The 16,520-nt window shown below is 39.4% G+C and overlaps 1 protein-coding gene, 1 long non-coding RNA gene and 2 pseudogenes across 4 annotated transcripts in view; 2 read left to right on the top strand and 2 right to left on the bottom strand.

Annotated features, from left to right (window-relative positions):
• The window catches only part of LOC148728179 (uncharacterized), a 175,608-nt gene that overhangs the window by 140,699 nt on the left and 18,389 nt on the right, over positions 1-16,520 (bottom strand). The window lies entirely within an intron of this gene.
• LOC148728180 (sec1 family domain-containing protein 1-like) overlaps positions 1-16,520 on the top strand; it is a 78,539-nt pseudogene that overhangs the window by 45,042 nt on the left and 16,977 nt on the right. The window lies entirely within an intron of this gene.
• Positions 661-2,398, bottom strand: LOC148728182 (uncharacterized; annotated as a pseudogene). Its single transcript, XR_015989030.1, has 3 exons — positions 2,131-2,398; positions 1,402-1,691; positions 661-1,296 (listed from the first exon to the last, which is right to left on the bottom strand). The product of XR_015989030.1 is annotated as an uncharacterized LOC148728182 (transcript).
• Positions 11,836-16,029, top strand: LOC148728181 (uncharacterized). The gene has a single exon (XM_088725873.1). The coding sequence runs from the start codon at positions 12,474-12,476 to the stop codon at positions 15,747-15,749; it is 3,276 nt and encodes a 1,091-aa protein (XP_088581999.1). The 5' UTR covers positions 11,836-12,473; the 3' UTR covers positions 15,750-16,029.

The following is a 16,520-nucleotide window of genomic DNA, read 5'->3' as shown; positions in this document are numbered from 1 at the left end:
ATCTGCGCCATAATTGGAATGCGCTAAAGCAGGTGTTTCATTGAATACACCACCGAAAGGAGACGGTGATTTTGGAAAGACATTAATGACCAGTAGCTCCAGAAACGTTGCCCCGTGTAGGTTGTAAGAAACGTGGCCCAGTGTAACACCATTGAGGTAACTTGTTTGCGAGATAAGTTGTAAGAGTGAGAAATTGCCTGGTGTAACAGCGCCTTAATGCAGAAGCGCAATAAATTTCGGCGTAATTAATGAGCCATCAAGGGCGTTATTGAGGGTGAAGTGTTACCTTAAGTAGTCGGAGATAACTTTAGTGCACGCGAATAGAATGAAAAGAGATCAGGAAAAAAGATCGGTTACTATTGCTGGAAATCCCTTTATTTGTGGTGTTTTTACCCAAACACCACCATACGGCTTGTAAGGCTCCTCAGGATAAATTAAAGGTCCCACAAAAACAAACGATTTGTAGTCGATTCTGTAGTAATTTATAAGGGAGCAACGGTGAAGGTCCAACGTTTCAAAGTTTTACAATTTTGCAGAGAAATGTAGAAATTCTTTGAAACGTTGACTCTATTGTGTTAGGAATAGGCCAATCGTACACCCGGTGTGCCTAAACTGCCTTTGGTTCTTATCTTTTCTCCCGCCAAAGAAACATACATCAAATCGCCAAATTTTGTTTTTATTTTTATCATCGCCAGGAGTGTTATCTTTGATTAGCGTTAATCGGGCCTTAAGCAACAGTATCTAATCGTGGATAAAATGGTAATCGCCGATGTGCAACTGTAATCCCTTAAACGAAAAGTCGTAAACATAAAAGAAAAAATTAAAAAACTAAAAAACAGGAGTATCTGTTTGAAACTGCAATGGTAGAATGGCCAGAAAGTTCTCCATGACCGTGTCGAAACTGCTGCCTCTCCACTGTCGCCACATCTGCCCATCGAGGTATTATTGCAGATCGTCTCTACGAACACCTTTCCTTCTGTTGCTTTCCAGTTTAAGCTGAGCCCACGCAGATTCCGCCTCCTGGGTGTGCACACTTGTCCGTGGATCAGCGAAATTGTACGCATGAACAACAACATGATGTGCAGCCACGTTAGGTAGGGTAGCCAATCGATTGTAAGCTGCCCAGTCGTCGGTATGCACTTCAGTGCCCGGTAGAAGGCAATGCTGTATAATGGGTAAGAGAGTGGCCGCATCCCTTCTTGCAACCACTTGAAAATACCTTCTGGAAGGACTTTGATCAACGGATACTATCCCAAACACCCAAGCATCACGAGCAGCCCTTCTTCCTCTGTTGTACTGCAAATGAGATTATTTCGAAATGGTTAACAAACCACCCCTATAGATGTCCGTTTTGAAAATAAGATATGTGTGATGTTGATTATCAGGTTCATTTCAGGTTACCTTCGCCCTGTGAGTAAATTTGCTTTCGTCGCACTTAGCCACGCATCCGGGTCCTCCAAATGGAACAACTGGTCTGTTTAGCAGATCAACAGAACAAACATCTTGCAGGCGCCTGACTATCTTCGATACTAAGCTGGCGTTTATGCCTAGTGCCCGGACAATTCTTTGCTGAGGGTCATCTTGTGTAAAATAAAAGATGGCCAAGAGGAGAGTAGCTATCGGCACTTTGGAAAACTCAGCAAAGAAGCTGTTCGTCTTTAGGCTTTTTTTTAGAACACCCCCCGCATCGCCTGTGAGATAAAAAGGCACATGAGTGCGAGTGAGATGTTAAATTACTTAGTTCACAAGGTATACGAAGGCGGTGCTAAGAATCGTTGCGCACAGCAAATGGTTCACCCCCACGGTGACCCGCGTGTAGCCATTTGTAGCATTGCCACTCCCGCTTGATTGTCGGCTATCGTCAATAACAACAAGCTGATAAGATGTAATTGCTAACGTAAAATAAAACGAGTCCTAACTAGGCAGAAACTCAGTAAGAAAGCGGATAATGAAGGAGATTTCGACCGCCTGTAATAAATTATGAGGAAACAAAAAAAAGATGGACATTCGCGAACTGGGTCTGTTGAATTACCTGACAGGAATTGTATTGTTCAGCAAAAGGGGAGTAAATCAAATCGTATTTCTTTGATAATCAGTCCGCAGTAACTAATCCTGGTATGATTGACCTACCCCTGGAATGCATCAACGTGGTTGTCGTTTCTTCTAATTAACTCCATGCCTTGATTGCAACGAGCGCAATGAAGTGGACCTGGAAGCAAACGGCGCCTTTGAAGTCACTGGATGAGAACAGATCGCGCTCCTTGTCCCAGTGCGATCAGCTCGTTTAAAAGCATGATGGCAACGGAATGGTTCTCATAGAAAAATTGTGTAATGAAAATATTTTTGGTAGAAACTGATAGCACAAGCAATCAACGAAGAAAGATCAACGCAACACCTAACACCGTTCAATGTGAGAAAATATTCATAAAATCATCGGTAATTAATTTCATGCATTTCCGAATGGTATTGTTGAGCGACTGTCAACGAGACGAAAGGATATTTTTATCTGGGTAATGAAAGAGCTTGGTTTCTTGCTGGCCACGTTTTTACTTAGGTTAACAGTTCCCACGAAACCGGAGAGAGAAGAATTGGATAATTGTAGAAATATAAATAATGACTCAGACAAGACCAGAGGCGGCGTTTAACTGTCGCTTTACAGTCCCGGTAGAACAGCAATTAGTCTGTTCGATTTGGTGAGTATGATAAGAAAGAAATGGCAGGTATTAGTTGGAATAGAGTAGCTGCAATGACAATCAATTGCAAGGGTGGATTCTCCTACTGTTTCAGTTACAACACTATGCTAAAGCCTGTCAGTTTAACTTGTGGCCACTCTGGATGCCGCGAATGTATAACAGAATTGGTAAAGAAAGCGAAATTGCCCAAATGCCCCATGTGTAGAAAAGGCTTTCAAGCAGCATCAATAGGTGTAAACATCGCACTCGACCACGTAACCAGTTCCTTGGCGGTGAAGTGCCTTAGTGCTGGCTGTGGTTGGAAGGGAGGTTATGGAAATGCTGCGGAGCATTTTTCCAACTGCGCGAAACTACCCATACCATGTCATAATATTGGATGCCAAATAAAGATACCACGCCAGGAAATGCCTTCCCATGCTCTATTATGCACGAAGAGGAAGGTTTCATGTCCTCAATGCAAAAAATATGTGAGTTGGGAAGTGTATGAAGAGCACCGTGCTGGTAGATGTGACAATGCCGTCATACCTTGTCCACTGAATTGCGGGAGAGTATTTCCAAGGTATGTTCATGGCTTAGTCAGAGATTTCATTTTGGCCTTCACTTTATGCACGAGGCCATTATTTTGTTACCACAGATGTATGCGGGCACGTAGAGAATCAAAATTCACACCTCATGCCGGAATCGACTCTGTTAAGTGGCAGAAGAAAGGGATACATGGAAAAAAAGGGTTAGGATTCATTGGTGTGTGTTATGTTGTGCCCTCAAATCAAATAGTGATCGTTTTATCGTTAATAAACCTCAGCAACGGATAAAATTGACAGTTGAGGTGAGATTTTTTTTACCTATTTTTCGCACCATTCGGTAGTTATAAAAGAAACAAATGCAATACAAAACACCTAAAATAAATTTTTTCTCTTCATTTCAGAACTAAGATAACCCTTCATTTAAGCGATTGCCAGGAAAAAGCCACACAGTGCAAGGTCCTAGGTTGCAACAGAATCGTTAAGAAAAAGGATATGACCAGCCATTTGATGGAAGCAGCGAAATCTCACCATGTCCTTCAATCAAGTGAGACAAGACGATTGCGAAGAATCATACACAACAAGGCAAGGAGATTGAATTGAGGTTTCTTGGGTTAATAATTGGCAACCAGAAAATAAAACAAAAATAGTCGGAAGAGCTTCTATCTAGTGCTATTTCAAAATTATTTGATAACACGACTTCCGAAGTTTGTAACGCAACCATTAATTTTTAGAAGAGCCAAGCAGAAAACGTGATGGTTGAGGTGGAGAGGGTTACCTCCTTTCGGTGGAAATTAACAAACTTCCCGGAAAGCGTATGGCAGCGAGGAGAGGAAACAAAAAAAGAGCCCATTACAAGTGAAGCCTTTAGATGCGAAGGACACAAGTGGAGGGGAATCTTGACCTATCCTGGCAGTTTGTTTCTACAGCTACTGTCAGCTTCCCATCCATTTTCTGCAGAAATTAGGTGAGAAAAGTATAATATTGGCTATGAAACGGTTGTAAATACTGAAAGAGAAACGAAGGGACAAGGCAATTTATTAGCGAAAACACACAAAAGAAAATTGGATAAGGAGATTTTTTAGTGGAATGTAAAAATTTGAGTCGCCTCACTTGAAATTCGCATAAGTAATTATTCACATTGTTGTTTTTGTAGGATTGTAATCATGCCTGGAACAGAAAAAGAGAAGGTGTTCACCTCAGAGACTATAACATTGAAGGAAGGAGAGATGTGGGGTAGAGATGTGGATATAAATAGTTTTGTCGATGAAAACGGACGGCTGGAAATAAAATTTGTCATTTATTATTTGAGTATTTAATGTTATATGTTTTTGACATCACAACGTATAGATGTTGTGTACATAGCCAACCATTTCCAGTCAGTTTTAATTTTTGTATGATGTTTAATTTCGAAAAGCGGTCACCACAAGAATAATTTGAAGGCAAATTTGTTGGAAAGTCATGATGTTTTTTCAAAGTAGGCCACCTAAAGTGCTACTATGACGAGATTAGTATCGCTCGAATCTAAGCCATTCTGATGTATTATAAGTGCACTGGATTAGAAGAAAAATTTCGTTTACATTATCCAAATATACCTCGTTCCGTTCAAGAGATATTCAGATTGTCAATTTATGCATAATTAGGAAATCGTGACGTCATCTCAACGAAATTTAGTGGTTAAATACCAATAAAAGATATCTCAGCTAATTTGAATAAAACAATAATTTTTTCGAAAAAACTAAGACAGATATCCGAAAGCAAAAGACATGTTTGATAACATGCTTGATTTTAGTTTTGCGGACTTAAGGGGAAGAGACGTTCAACGACCCGTAAAAAAACCCGTTTTCATTTGGATATTGTGAGACCAAATTGAGAGGAGCCAAACAAAAACTGTCGCCAATCCGTGCATGCCAGAAAACGAGCTCGAATGAGGACTATGGGTAGAATATGAGTTCGATCAAAACAGATCGAGCTCGATTACTTATCCGCCTTCGGATTATCGAACTGTACAGATCAATCCTACCCTGCCGTGTTTCATTTCCAGCTCCATTACTGAGCTTTAATGTTTTAATCATTCAATTGATCCGATCATTCCATTTCGAGCTCGATTGGTGTTAATCGAGGTGGATCACTTGATCGTCCTTGTTAAAACTGCCACAGTGTACGATTGATTATTCATACTCTATACCTCATTAACGTGTTGGATTGCCCAGAAACGTAAATTGATCGAGTTAGGTTTATCAATGGTACGGCGGTGTTCATTAAAACGGTCTTTTAAACGTCGTTTAGTTTCTCCTAAGTATTGTAAGTTACAGCGGTTACCCTGAATTAAGTAGATAAAGTTTTTAGTGTCACAGGTCAAGTGAGATTTAATGGGACGTGTTTCGCCGGTAGAAAAAAAAGGTATAGTTAGTAAGACGCTCAGAGATGCAGGGGCAAGTAGAGCAGTTTCTACCACAACGGAAAGAGCCGGGGGGGAGTTGAGGATGGGAAGTGGTAGAATTAGAGGGGAGTTTGGCTGTTGTATTTTAATTCATAATGGGCGGCGCCTCGCATGGGACTTTACATCCCGTTCGCGCCTTCTCTTTTGGGTGCAGTTTTATCACAGTCTCTCTTCTGTTTTCTATTTGTTATTGTGTTATTGTACTTTTGCCTTGTTCAAATATTTATCTGATATGCCCAATAAAGTCGTTAAAAAAAAAAAAAAAAAAAGATCTAAGATCTTCGAACGAGGAGGGCCAGATAGAAGAGAAACCGAAACCCAAATAGGAAAAACGGAAACTGACGATATCGCATACCAAATCCGTTAACTCGTTGGTGTTTTTCACCGAAACGCGAGCCGAAGATTTTTGGCCCAAAAGCCGATAGACGTGTATTAGATAGACGTTTATTAAAAAGAATACCTTAATAGCAGCTGGAAGCTGAATTGCAAAGGTGTACAAATTATGTAATAGAACTATACAATAAAATCAAACCTGAAAGGGAACTAATTTACATATCTAGAGGTAGTCAAAATCGAAAATCTTGATGCCCCCCTGTTATAAGAATTTTTTTTTATAAGAAAGTTCAGACTGAGATTAACCGAAATTTTATGAACAAACTAAGAACACATGATCAGGCTGAGGGTTAGTTAACAACATCTTCATCTTTCTTATTTCATTTTTGTGAGAAGTATAAATAATGATAACAAACGTGCCACTGTGATTTAAGACAATGAACTCGCGTCCGCAATTATTTATTGGAATTGTAGTGTTTTGAGAACATAGTAAAAGTACTTGTACTAATGTTAGTGATATTACTGTAAGATTACTGAATGATGTGAAAGTACTGTTATCAAGTAAGACTATTGTACCAGTTTATAAGATGCTTGATCAATGAATCAAGACACAATATAGTAAGCAATTGAAGAGTATGTGTATCCACTAAATGGATACGCAACAGAAATATTATAGCTTACAACTTTAAGGACGTGTTGAGAATGTTTTCAGGCTTAATCGCTAAACCAAATAAGAACGTTCAGCTTTAGCCCCAAAATTGTACGATCTTATTTAAAAAAAGATAATGGAGACTTCAAGCCCTCGAGAATTGTATTCAAAGCTTTATCGTACATGGACTACACGTATTCATTGGCGGTGGACTTAGACTATAACTGACGCCATTTTGACCGCTACACAGTGTCTGCGTCTTGGATATCTCAAAATCATGACTTGGAATCAATAATTTTGAGTTTGTTCCAGTTTTTACTTTTCTTTATCCAGTGAATCATTCTCCACGATTAACGAACTAGACCAGGGGAAGACGCTTCCCTCGCGCTTCTCCACAGGCGGCCCAAGCTCTCTTAAAGAACCACACAAGGAATACAATTTGCATGTTGATTTATAAGGATTTGTATGGGATTTTCTACAAGATATCCATGGAGATAGTTAAAAGTGAAAATATTAAATAAAAATGGCTTACCTTATTCTATACGTGTGTTGTTTGCTTCCTGGTTTTCCTGGTTTTAAATCTTCTTAAATCGGTAAAATAACGACACCAGGAGTAAACAAAACACGTATAGAATAAGGTAAGCCATTTTTATTTAATATCTTCACTTTTAACTATCTCCATGGATATCTTGTAGAAAATCCCTTACAAATCCTTATAAATCGATATGCAAATTGCGTTCCTTGTGTGGTTCTTACAGAGAGCTTGGGCGGCCTGTGGCTTCTCCTGCTTCCCTCATGCCTAATCTCCTTGGCTGAGAGAAAAGGAAGATTAGTCGACAGGCAACTCACAATGTGTCCTGACTGCACGAATAGCCATTCCCCTAAACTAGCCTCATAACCAATGTCTCCCGGTATTTCGTGTCAACAGGACTATTAGCATTCAATCGATAACTTGACCTGTGACGGAGGCGATCAGTTGTATTTCCTCCCGCCAACCATCAGTCTCTGGGGTAGTTTGGAAAATAAAGAATGCTGGAATTTGGAACCGGAATACTAGGAATACCCGGAATACCCGGAATTCCCGAAATGACCGAAAAATAATAAATTAATTAAAAATAATAAGTTTCAATAAATAATTAAAAACGAAAATAATTAATCAAAAAAGTAAAAATAAAGTGAAAATAAAAATTAAAAAGATAAAAAGGAAAATCAGTTCTCTATAAATAAAATAAAAAAATGCAAAGTTTTCTCTCGATAAAATGCAGGGATCACATGATGTAACAAAAAACAACTACCTATGACACTGTTCATGGGGATGCACTTAGTAGAACTACATGTAGCTTACAGCCTACAATACACAAACTGATGCCGAAGATTGCTTCAAGTTGTATAAACCGGAAGTGTCATTTATTATTGACGATCCTGAAGCACTGTGGGTTCTATGTGGAAAAGTGAATGTAAATACGATAAGTACTCGGCGAGCAAATCCAAATTGCGACCGCATTATTCCCTCTTTGAAGGAGGTTCTATTCTAAGTTATTTGTTCAGGATAAAACGACTCGATTTATCTAGGTACAGTAAAAGTAACTGGAAAAAAATTACCATCTCCAGAGACAACCGAGGAGTAAGTCCGTCTTTGTCCTTTTTCTTGTTTAGAAGAATCCATCAGTGCAAGGGTTATATTCAAAGGTATATATTCAAGGTATTTATAATAACGCGAAAAGGTGTCGATCTCTCAATTTTAACTGGTCTTATTGGTTGCTGCTTTGCATGATAGCTCCCAATGTGTGGTTAATAATTATTTAAGGTAGAGTATTAATTTGTAATAGTTCGCAGCTTTTTACAATTTAACTATTAAATCAATTGGAAATATTGCATTTCTTTAATCTTCTGCAATGTTTCCGGCTGGAAAAGCGTGGCGGCCTAATGGTCATGGCGCCCTAGACATCCTACAGGTGTGTAAATGGGTGGAGGCGAATTTAAACCGGTGAGTAACCGTTTGATGGACTAGCTTCCCATCCAGGGGTAAGGGAGAGAAGAAATATTTCGTCGCTTAGGCTGTATGGGTTACTGGCCTGACGCAGAATTTTTTAATTCTAATACGTGCTTCTCCATGAACAGTGACGGTAAGTGTTTTTTTTTGTTTTTGTTTTTTCGCTTTTTTGGACCCTCAGAGAAAAATTTCGTAGTAAATTATTGAATTCAGTTGTAAATTTGCCATTTATTTTTAATCATCAATATTCTTATTTATTGATTGATTTACTTTTATTTTTTAAAAATTTATTATCTTTCGGTCATTCCAGGAATTCCGAGTACGCGCCAAATCTATCAATCTATCTATCAATATAAGACAGCACTTGTGGTGGTACTTTTTCGGGATGGTCTTATTTTCTCGCGCGGTAAAACCTATTACAATGTATATATGAAGTTCATATATTTTGAACTGCGGTATTAGATACGTATGATACATGATCCTCGCAGTAGAGAGCGCTATTTATGCAATAGCGAACATTGCATAAATTGTTCGCTATTGCATAAATAGCGCTCTCTACTGCGAGGATCATGCATCATACGTATCTAAAACCGCAGTTCAAAATATATCAACTTCATATATACATTGTATCTGATTTATCATCACGGGTTCATTACGAATCAACTTAACGGCCTGCTCCCAGATGGCTTGTTAGCTCAATTGGTAGAGCGCTGCACTAGTATCGCAGAGGTCAGTGGTTCGAATCCCGTACAGGCCTGTTTTTTTTCAGTTCTGATGTTCGCTATTGCATAAATAGCGCTCTCTACTGCGAGGATCGTGCATCATATGTGTAAAATCTATTGTTTAAGAAGATTTTTTTAAGTGGCCTCATCGCAAAAAATCGCCTCGTTTTCCAATTACAAGCATAAAAGTTTCGTTTTTGAAAGAGAAAGGCGGCAGAGAGGGATATTATCCCACAGGGGCCCACACAAGCGGCATGTCTGTTCGTTTGTTCGAAATATAAAGAAATGTATGGGAGAATGTTGAAGAGTCGAAATATCGTCAACCTATATCAAGGAATGTCTATGTTAAGGCTCAAAATAAATGTAAAACTACCTCACTTGCTGTCTATTGTCGTCTCTGTGTTTCTAAATGGCGAATTTAAGCGATTTGCTAGATTTTGCGTTTTGTGTTTAACGTGAAGCAATACTCAACGCAGAATCTACCAAATCGCTCAAATTCGCCATTGAGAACCACAGAAACGACAATACACAGCAATTGAGGTAGGTTTATATTTATTTTGAGCCTAACATAGACATTCCTGATATAAGTTTACGATATTACGACTCTTCAATATTCTCCCATACATTCCTTTATATTTCGAACAAACGACCAGACACGCCGCTTGTGTGGGCTTCCTGTGATGATCCTTGTGTTTAACGGTGTTTACGGTTCCTGCGGTATTTCCTTTTGTTGACATTTCTGACACACCCATCTCATATTCCATTTGCTAATGAAATACAAAGCGCCTTCTGAACTTCCATTTTAGCTGTTCGGTTTGGTCTTTACTTAAATTTCGAACCGGGAAAGTCATTTTCATAGGTTAAACCAGAAAAGATTGAGGCGAAGTGCCCTTCATTGGTATACTTTTCTTTTATCACACTTATGACCGCTCACAGAATGGGAGGATGTTTGTCCGAGTCATGAGGGTCTGAATTTCAAGAGGTCATAAGCAGCTCAATATTTGTCCTAAAGCTCTTTTTTTCGTTCTGCCAAACATCAATCTGGTGCGATCTGGTGCCATATCTATCAGATATCACAGTGTCCTCTTAACCTGTGGAACAACTGATCACGTGCAGTCCAAAGGGTTTGGCTCCGCGTGCTTCTCAAGTGTCACGGAATTTTCGGCAACACCAAGTGAAGTGTGCTTGAGAGCTACAACAAAATAACACCACAAAAATTCTAAAGAGTTCGTTTTCTTATTGTTAGCAATCAAGGCAAATGAAAGCCAAAGCAAACCAGTTTTCCGGGCTCATTCCTGAGCAGGAATTTAACGATTCAAAGATGAGCCTAATATGGAAATTCTTGCCATATCATCTTGTCATCAAACCTTAAATCTTTCTTTCATTAATAAGTGTGGCGTCAAAAGACGAAATCATTGACCTGCATCACACCCTGGTGTCTTAGGGTCTAAAAGTAAGATATACAAATCTATTTCGAAGTAATTGCCACAGAAAAATGTTGAAAACTAGTGGCTTAGAATTTAGCAGGCTTCAAGAGGCAAAATAACCTACATTACCACTCTAGGCTTAAAAACTGAAGTTCAAGTTTACAGTACTCCACATACCCTGGGTGCCAGATGGTTTATTTTTTTTTAGCAGCGAAACCACTAACGTTGTCGTCAAAGATCGCGGCTTTGCCCCTTACTGTCAGTCGTTTCGCTGCTAAAAATAAAAAACCCTTTGGCACCCAGGGAACACTCTTCACGGCTTCTGCGCTGAATTTTAACGAGAAAGGAGAAGGGTAATATGGTGTGGAAATGAACACAGAGAGGCGGGTGGAGAAAAAGAAGTCGAGTCTATTTTCTGAAACAGCACAAATCTGTATCCGTTTTAATTATATGTCTGTTGCAAACAGGTAAACGATACTATTCATAAGCCATGACCTTTTTGACAGTTCTTGAAAGTGAAACGAAAGGTCTCTATTTTTGTGAGATGCGTGCAAACAAATAAAACTATCATGGTGAAAGCAATTTTCCAAAGATAGTCAGCATACACACTCTTGAGCTTATAAGTATCTGCCCGTTCCAGGTTATTTGTTTGGGCCGAGAGGAACTCAAGATATTACTTTTTGGGGGGAGAAATCGCTTGCAGCAATTTAAAAGCTCTAGCAAGAGTATTATTAGTGTACTGCATTGTTTACAAATGAACTTATTTCTGACGTGACGTGCCATACATGAACACAAGTTTCCGAAGGAGAAAAACGTACTGCCCCTAATTAGGCTCCTAGTTTGTGACCTCAAGAGCTTTGTCTCATGGGTGACACCAGTTGTTATCGGCCAGTGAATTAAATATGTCGGTCTCTTTTAACATAAGGAGCGCAATAGCCTGTTTGATTGGCTACGTGGACCGCGGGCTCATCTTGCCGGCTTGGAATCGCCCGCTATTATCGCGCGCAAGGAAAAGAATGGAGTCGCCAAAAAAGCGAAGAACAAAGAGCACATTAAACGATTCTTGGGTTTATTGAATTACAAACTTCGAAATAAACAGGTCATTCTTATTACGTCGAAGTATTTCTTGCTACAGCAGGAACCTGTTATTGACCAAGCCTGTTCGATCGAATTGCTGGATATTAGCATCCATCTTTTTCCGTTTTACTGGGGCCTCGACAAAAACTCGTCTCGGTCCATTTAAACGTTAAAATGCTACTCGCGTGACGGATTAGCCGAAGATATGTGAAAGAGACTTCCAAATCCATATGCGTAATAGCAATGGGAATTATGATAATCACAAATCTTCAGTCGATGAAGGACGTGATTGAGCAGTTCTATTCAGTCACTGATACCTACCATGGTGAGATGAGGACATTGATCAAAACAGGAAATTATTTTCACGACGTAAGTCAATTGGTTTGATTTGCGAGAGTTTTGCTTTACTAAGCCACGGTGGGATCAACAAAGAAAACTCACGCCGCACTCGAAACTAATCACATGCAAAATCTTAGCCAATCGTTACTTGAATCAAACAAGGGTTACAATTTCCTTTCCAAACAATTACCACCCAGATAAGATGTCCACGCCTTAGTTTGTAGAAAGAATCCATTGTCTTTTTGACAGTTAAAAGAACTCTGAAAAGCCAATCAAATGAAAGTTCTCTCATTCTGTAATAATTATACCGAAGGTCATATTAGCTGTTCATTGAAGCTCAGAAAACTAATCAGCATTGCAACGAGGAGAATAAGAATATCAACAGTCTCAATGGAAAAAGTCTTGGAATTTTTAGCGCCAAAGACATTCGGTAAACTACATTATGTGGCAGTGGTGTTTTGGATAATTATCGGTGGATCCTTCGTCGCCATATTCGCCGAAAGCAGCGAGTCCAGGTTCGATTTTCGCTGTAGCGGAGAGAAGAGTAAAGACATCGAACTCGTCCGAGAAAGATGTTTTGAACAATACCAAAAGCAACACAACAAATTCGGTTTTCCTATCTATTGGTTTGTACTCATTAATTTCGTCGTTATTCTAGTTGTTTGTGCTAGTTACTCCCAATTAGTGAGACATACAGTCAATCAACTGCCTCCAAGAAACCGGCAGAACGCTGATCCAGAGAGACAGCCGCTCGACCAAGAGAACCCATCACCAACTGGATACAAGCTATACATCGCTTATTGTTTTCAATTATCCACGAGAATTCTTTTAGGAGCTCTTTTCATCATCCTACAAACCCAACTGCTTTATCCTCTGAAGTTTTCTTCTAATTTTAATTGTTATTTAACTGATGGAAACAATCAGCCATGGAATTCATTGGACGCCACACCAAACTCTACTCTACACGAATGTCGCAATCAACGAGCGACAACGAAAAGATTCGGGATGAACGCTCTCCTTTGGGTGAATATAATTTTTGTTGCTGGTATTGTGATTGAAACAGTCTACATTTTGTTACGGGCATGCATACAAAGGGATTTCATGGAAAATTCAAAGTTTCGAAGAACTCATCTAAATGCTCCCCAGGATGAGTCGCCACAATCAGTCGGAAGGAACGGACAAGAAACTTTTCCTCTAGCGGAAAGCCAGCCTCAACAGCCCAACCAAGAATCAAAGTTTGAACTGTTCATTGCGGAAACGAAGGAAATAATCATAGAACACACATGCCAACTGTTTGAACTCCAACCACTTTATTCAGGTAATCCAGGCGAAGGAACAGCAGTTAAATACTTAACTCTAGATCAGATTTACACAAATCTCGTGGTTATTCCCAACAGAGATACGTATAACTTTACTGGAAACCGAGAGGAGCAACTCAAAGTGTATCCAAGGTCGCGCAAGAACACTTCAAACCCAAAAAGCCCAGAAGACCTCCTAAATAAAGAAAGTAAGAAAGTTTTAATCGTCGGTCGACCCGGAATCGGTAAGACTTTCTATTGTACCAAACTTCTCAGAGACTGGGCATCTGGTGCCATAATCCATTTTGATGCTGCTTTCTTCGTTAAATTCAGAAGTTTCAATTCGGCCGAGGACCTAAGCCTCAGAGAACTTCTGATTCAGTCAGAATATCACCCCACAAATCACCTGGATGACGAGGTCTGGAAACGCCTTCTAAAGAACCCTGAAGGTGTTCTTATAGTTTTTGACGGAATTGATGAATTCAAACAGAACGAAAAGATGGCCGTGCCGCCCACTCGTCCCAGAAGCATTGAAGAGAAGATGCCACTTCAAACTCTTTATCAGTGGCTTGTTAAAGGAGGACTTCTTAAAAATGCTTCAGTGTTAACCACTACAAGACCTACGGCTGTGTCGAGCATCAAGCACCTTCCCTTCGACAAAACCTTCGAGGTTTTGGGCTTTTCGTCAGAACAAATTGAAGAATATGTCTACAAATTTGCTGGAGATGACAAGGAAGCAGGCGAAACATTATGGCGACACATCAGCAGCAACATGAATTTGCTTTCGCTCTGCTATGTCCCGGTAAACAGCTTCATCATGTGCTCAAGTCTGTTAAAAATACTGCAGTTCGACGATTCCGCTCGCGTTACCCTCCCTTCCAAATTAACAAGCATTTACAAGATTGCAGTGAAAGTGTTTTATTATAAACACACGAGAGAATTCCCCGAGAAATATTTGACTGGCGAACAATTTGAATCAAATGATTTGCCCGATGAAGTGCTGGACAATTTCAAGAAACTGGAAAGAGTGGCGTTTGATGGAATCAAAGAAGGAAAACTAATCCTTGGAGGAAAGGAAGTACAGGGAATTGAAGACAGCGCTTTATTTCATCGCTTGCCCGACCGACCGCTTAAAGACGAACCGCTTGAACGCGAGAAACAATTCTGTTTCATTCACCTCACAATGCAGGAGTTTTTCGCCGCAAAGTATTTGATAAACAACATGAGTGAAACGGAATTAAGGAACTTTGTTTCCGAAAACATTAAAGACGGCAAGTGGCAGCTTGTGTTTCAATTCCTGGCAGGATTAATGAATGATAAAGAAAACTTACCGAGTGATATATTTACTGACCTTCTTCCCGTGAAAACTGTAGAGATACAAAGCGAACTCTACAACGAAGACTGGCCAGAGAGTAAAGAGGAAACGAAAGTGACCTGCTGGCCGACTGACTACGAACATGTATTAGTGGTGACACTGTTAAAATGCATAAACGAAACCAGTAAAATGACCACAGTAGTGCAGAGTAAACTACAACAAAGTAACTTTACTTATGTAAATTTTATTCGTTGTCACCTCACAGCTGTTGATTGTTCTTCGTTAGTAAATGTAATGGAGAATGTGCGAGGAATTTCACATATAGATTTGAGTTACAATAACACGGGGCCATTAGGAGGCTTTGAGATTTGTAAATTGTTAAAATGTAGGAATTCTCAACTGAGCTGGTTAAACCTCACAGCAAATCAATTGAAAGATGAAGGAGCAAAGTATTTAGCTGACGCCATCACAAACAACAACTGTCAGCTACGCTCGTTAGACCTCTCATTCAATACCATCACAGACACAGGAGCACAGCACTTGGCTGACGCCATGACAAACAACAACTGTCAGCTACGCACGTTAAACCTCAAATACAATGACATCACAGCCACAGGAGCACAGCACTTGGCTAATGCCATTACAAACAACAACTGTCAGCTACGCACGTTAGACCTCGCAGACAATAACATCACAGACACAGGAGCACAGCACTTGGCTAATGCCATTACAAGCAACAACTGTCAGCTACGCACGTTAAACCTCGCAGACAATAACATCACAGACACAGGAGCACAGCACTTGGCTAATGCCATTACAAACAACAACTGTCAGCTACGCACGTTAGACCTCAAATACAATAACATCACAGAAGCAGGTAAACAACAAGCATTAAATTTAGCGAGCAATAGTCAGTCTAAGTGTCAGCTCTATTTTTAAGCCTCAGCAATTCCAATTGTAAATTGTGAAAAAAATTACGTCAGCCACTTACTATTCAAATAACTGTGAGGTAACCAGCTCAGTGACAAATTACAGCTCAACAACTCAAAGCATAAATGGAAGCAAACTATGTAAGCTGAGAAACGCTAGCACAAGCAAGAACAGGATCGAAAGGAAAAAAAATGAACCAATGAACATATTTATTGACAGCAAAGGATGTCAATCTTGTTTTTTTTTTGAGAAATGAACCAATAACATTAAAGTAAAAACACAAAGCTTACGGCAGAGAGAACAGACAAGTCTCAGACCTTTCATGATTGGTTAGTTTTGATCCTAAATTCATTGCATGCTCGTGTATGTTTTGATCACTTCTGTTTGTTGCGAGGAGTACTTTTCTGTTTAAGTTATTAAATTTCTTTTGAAAATTATAAGCGGATCAGTTGAGTTAAAACGGTAGAGATTACACTGTACAATACCAAGATTTTCTTTTCACCCTTTTTTTTTGATTGAAGCGAACCGGTTGAAGTTGTTTCACTCGTGTTGCAAAAACTAAGAAAAAATATATAACCAGATTGTAAATCAGTATCTTGCATTCAAAGACAAAAGGCTTTTTTTGTAGGGTAGTGGTAGTAGTAATTGCAACAGTTTTTTGGAGGTTTCTACTTTTGTTTTAAATAGTCATTTTTTTACGCATTTATAGTGTCACTTGTATGATATAATGAAATAACAATTAGCTTTACTGCAAAATCACAAGATGATACATCAGACTTT

Source organism: Stylophora pistillata, chromosome 6 (genome assembly GCF_964205215.1).
Source record: "Stylophora pistillata chromosome 6, jaStyPist1.2, whole genome shotgun sequence".
NCBI lineage: Eukaryota > Metazoa > Cnidaria > Anthozoa > Scleractinia > Pocilloporidae > Stylophora > Stylophora pistillata.
Note: the sequence above shows the minus strand (reverse complement) of the source record. Positions and strands in the feature narration are given on the sequence as shown.

Coding starts and splice junctions, on each gene's coding strand:
- LOC148728181 (XM_088725873.1), top strand. CDS start 12,474: ATGAAAGTTCTCTCATTCTGTAATAATTATACCGAAGGTCATATTAGC.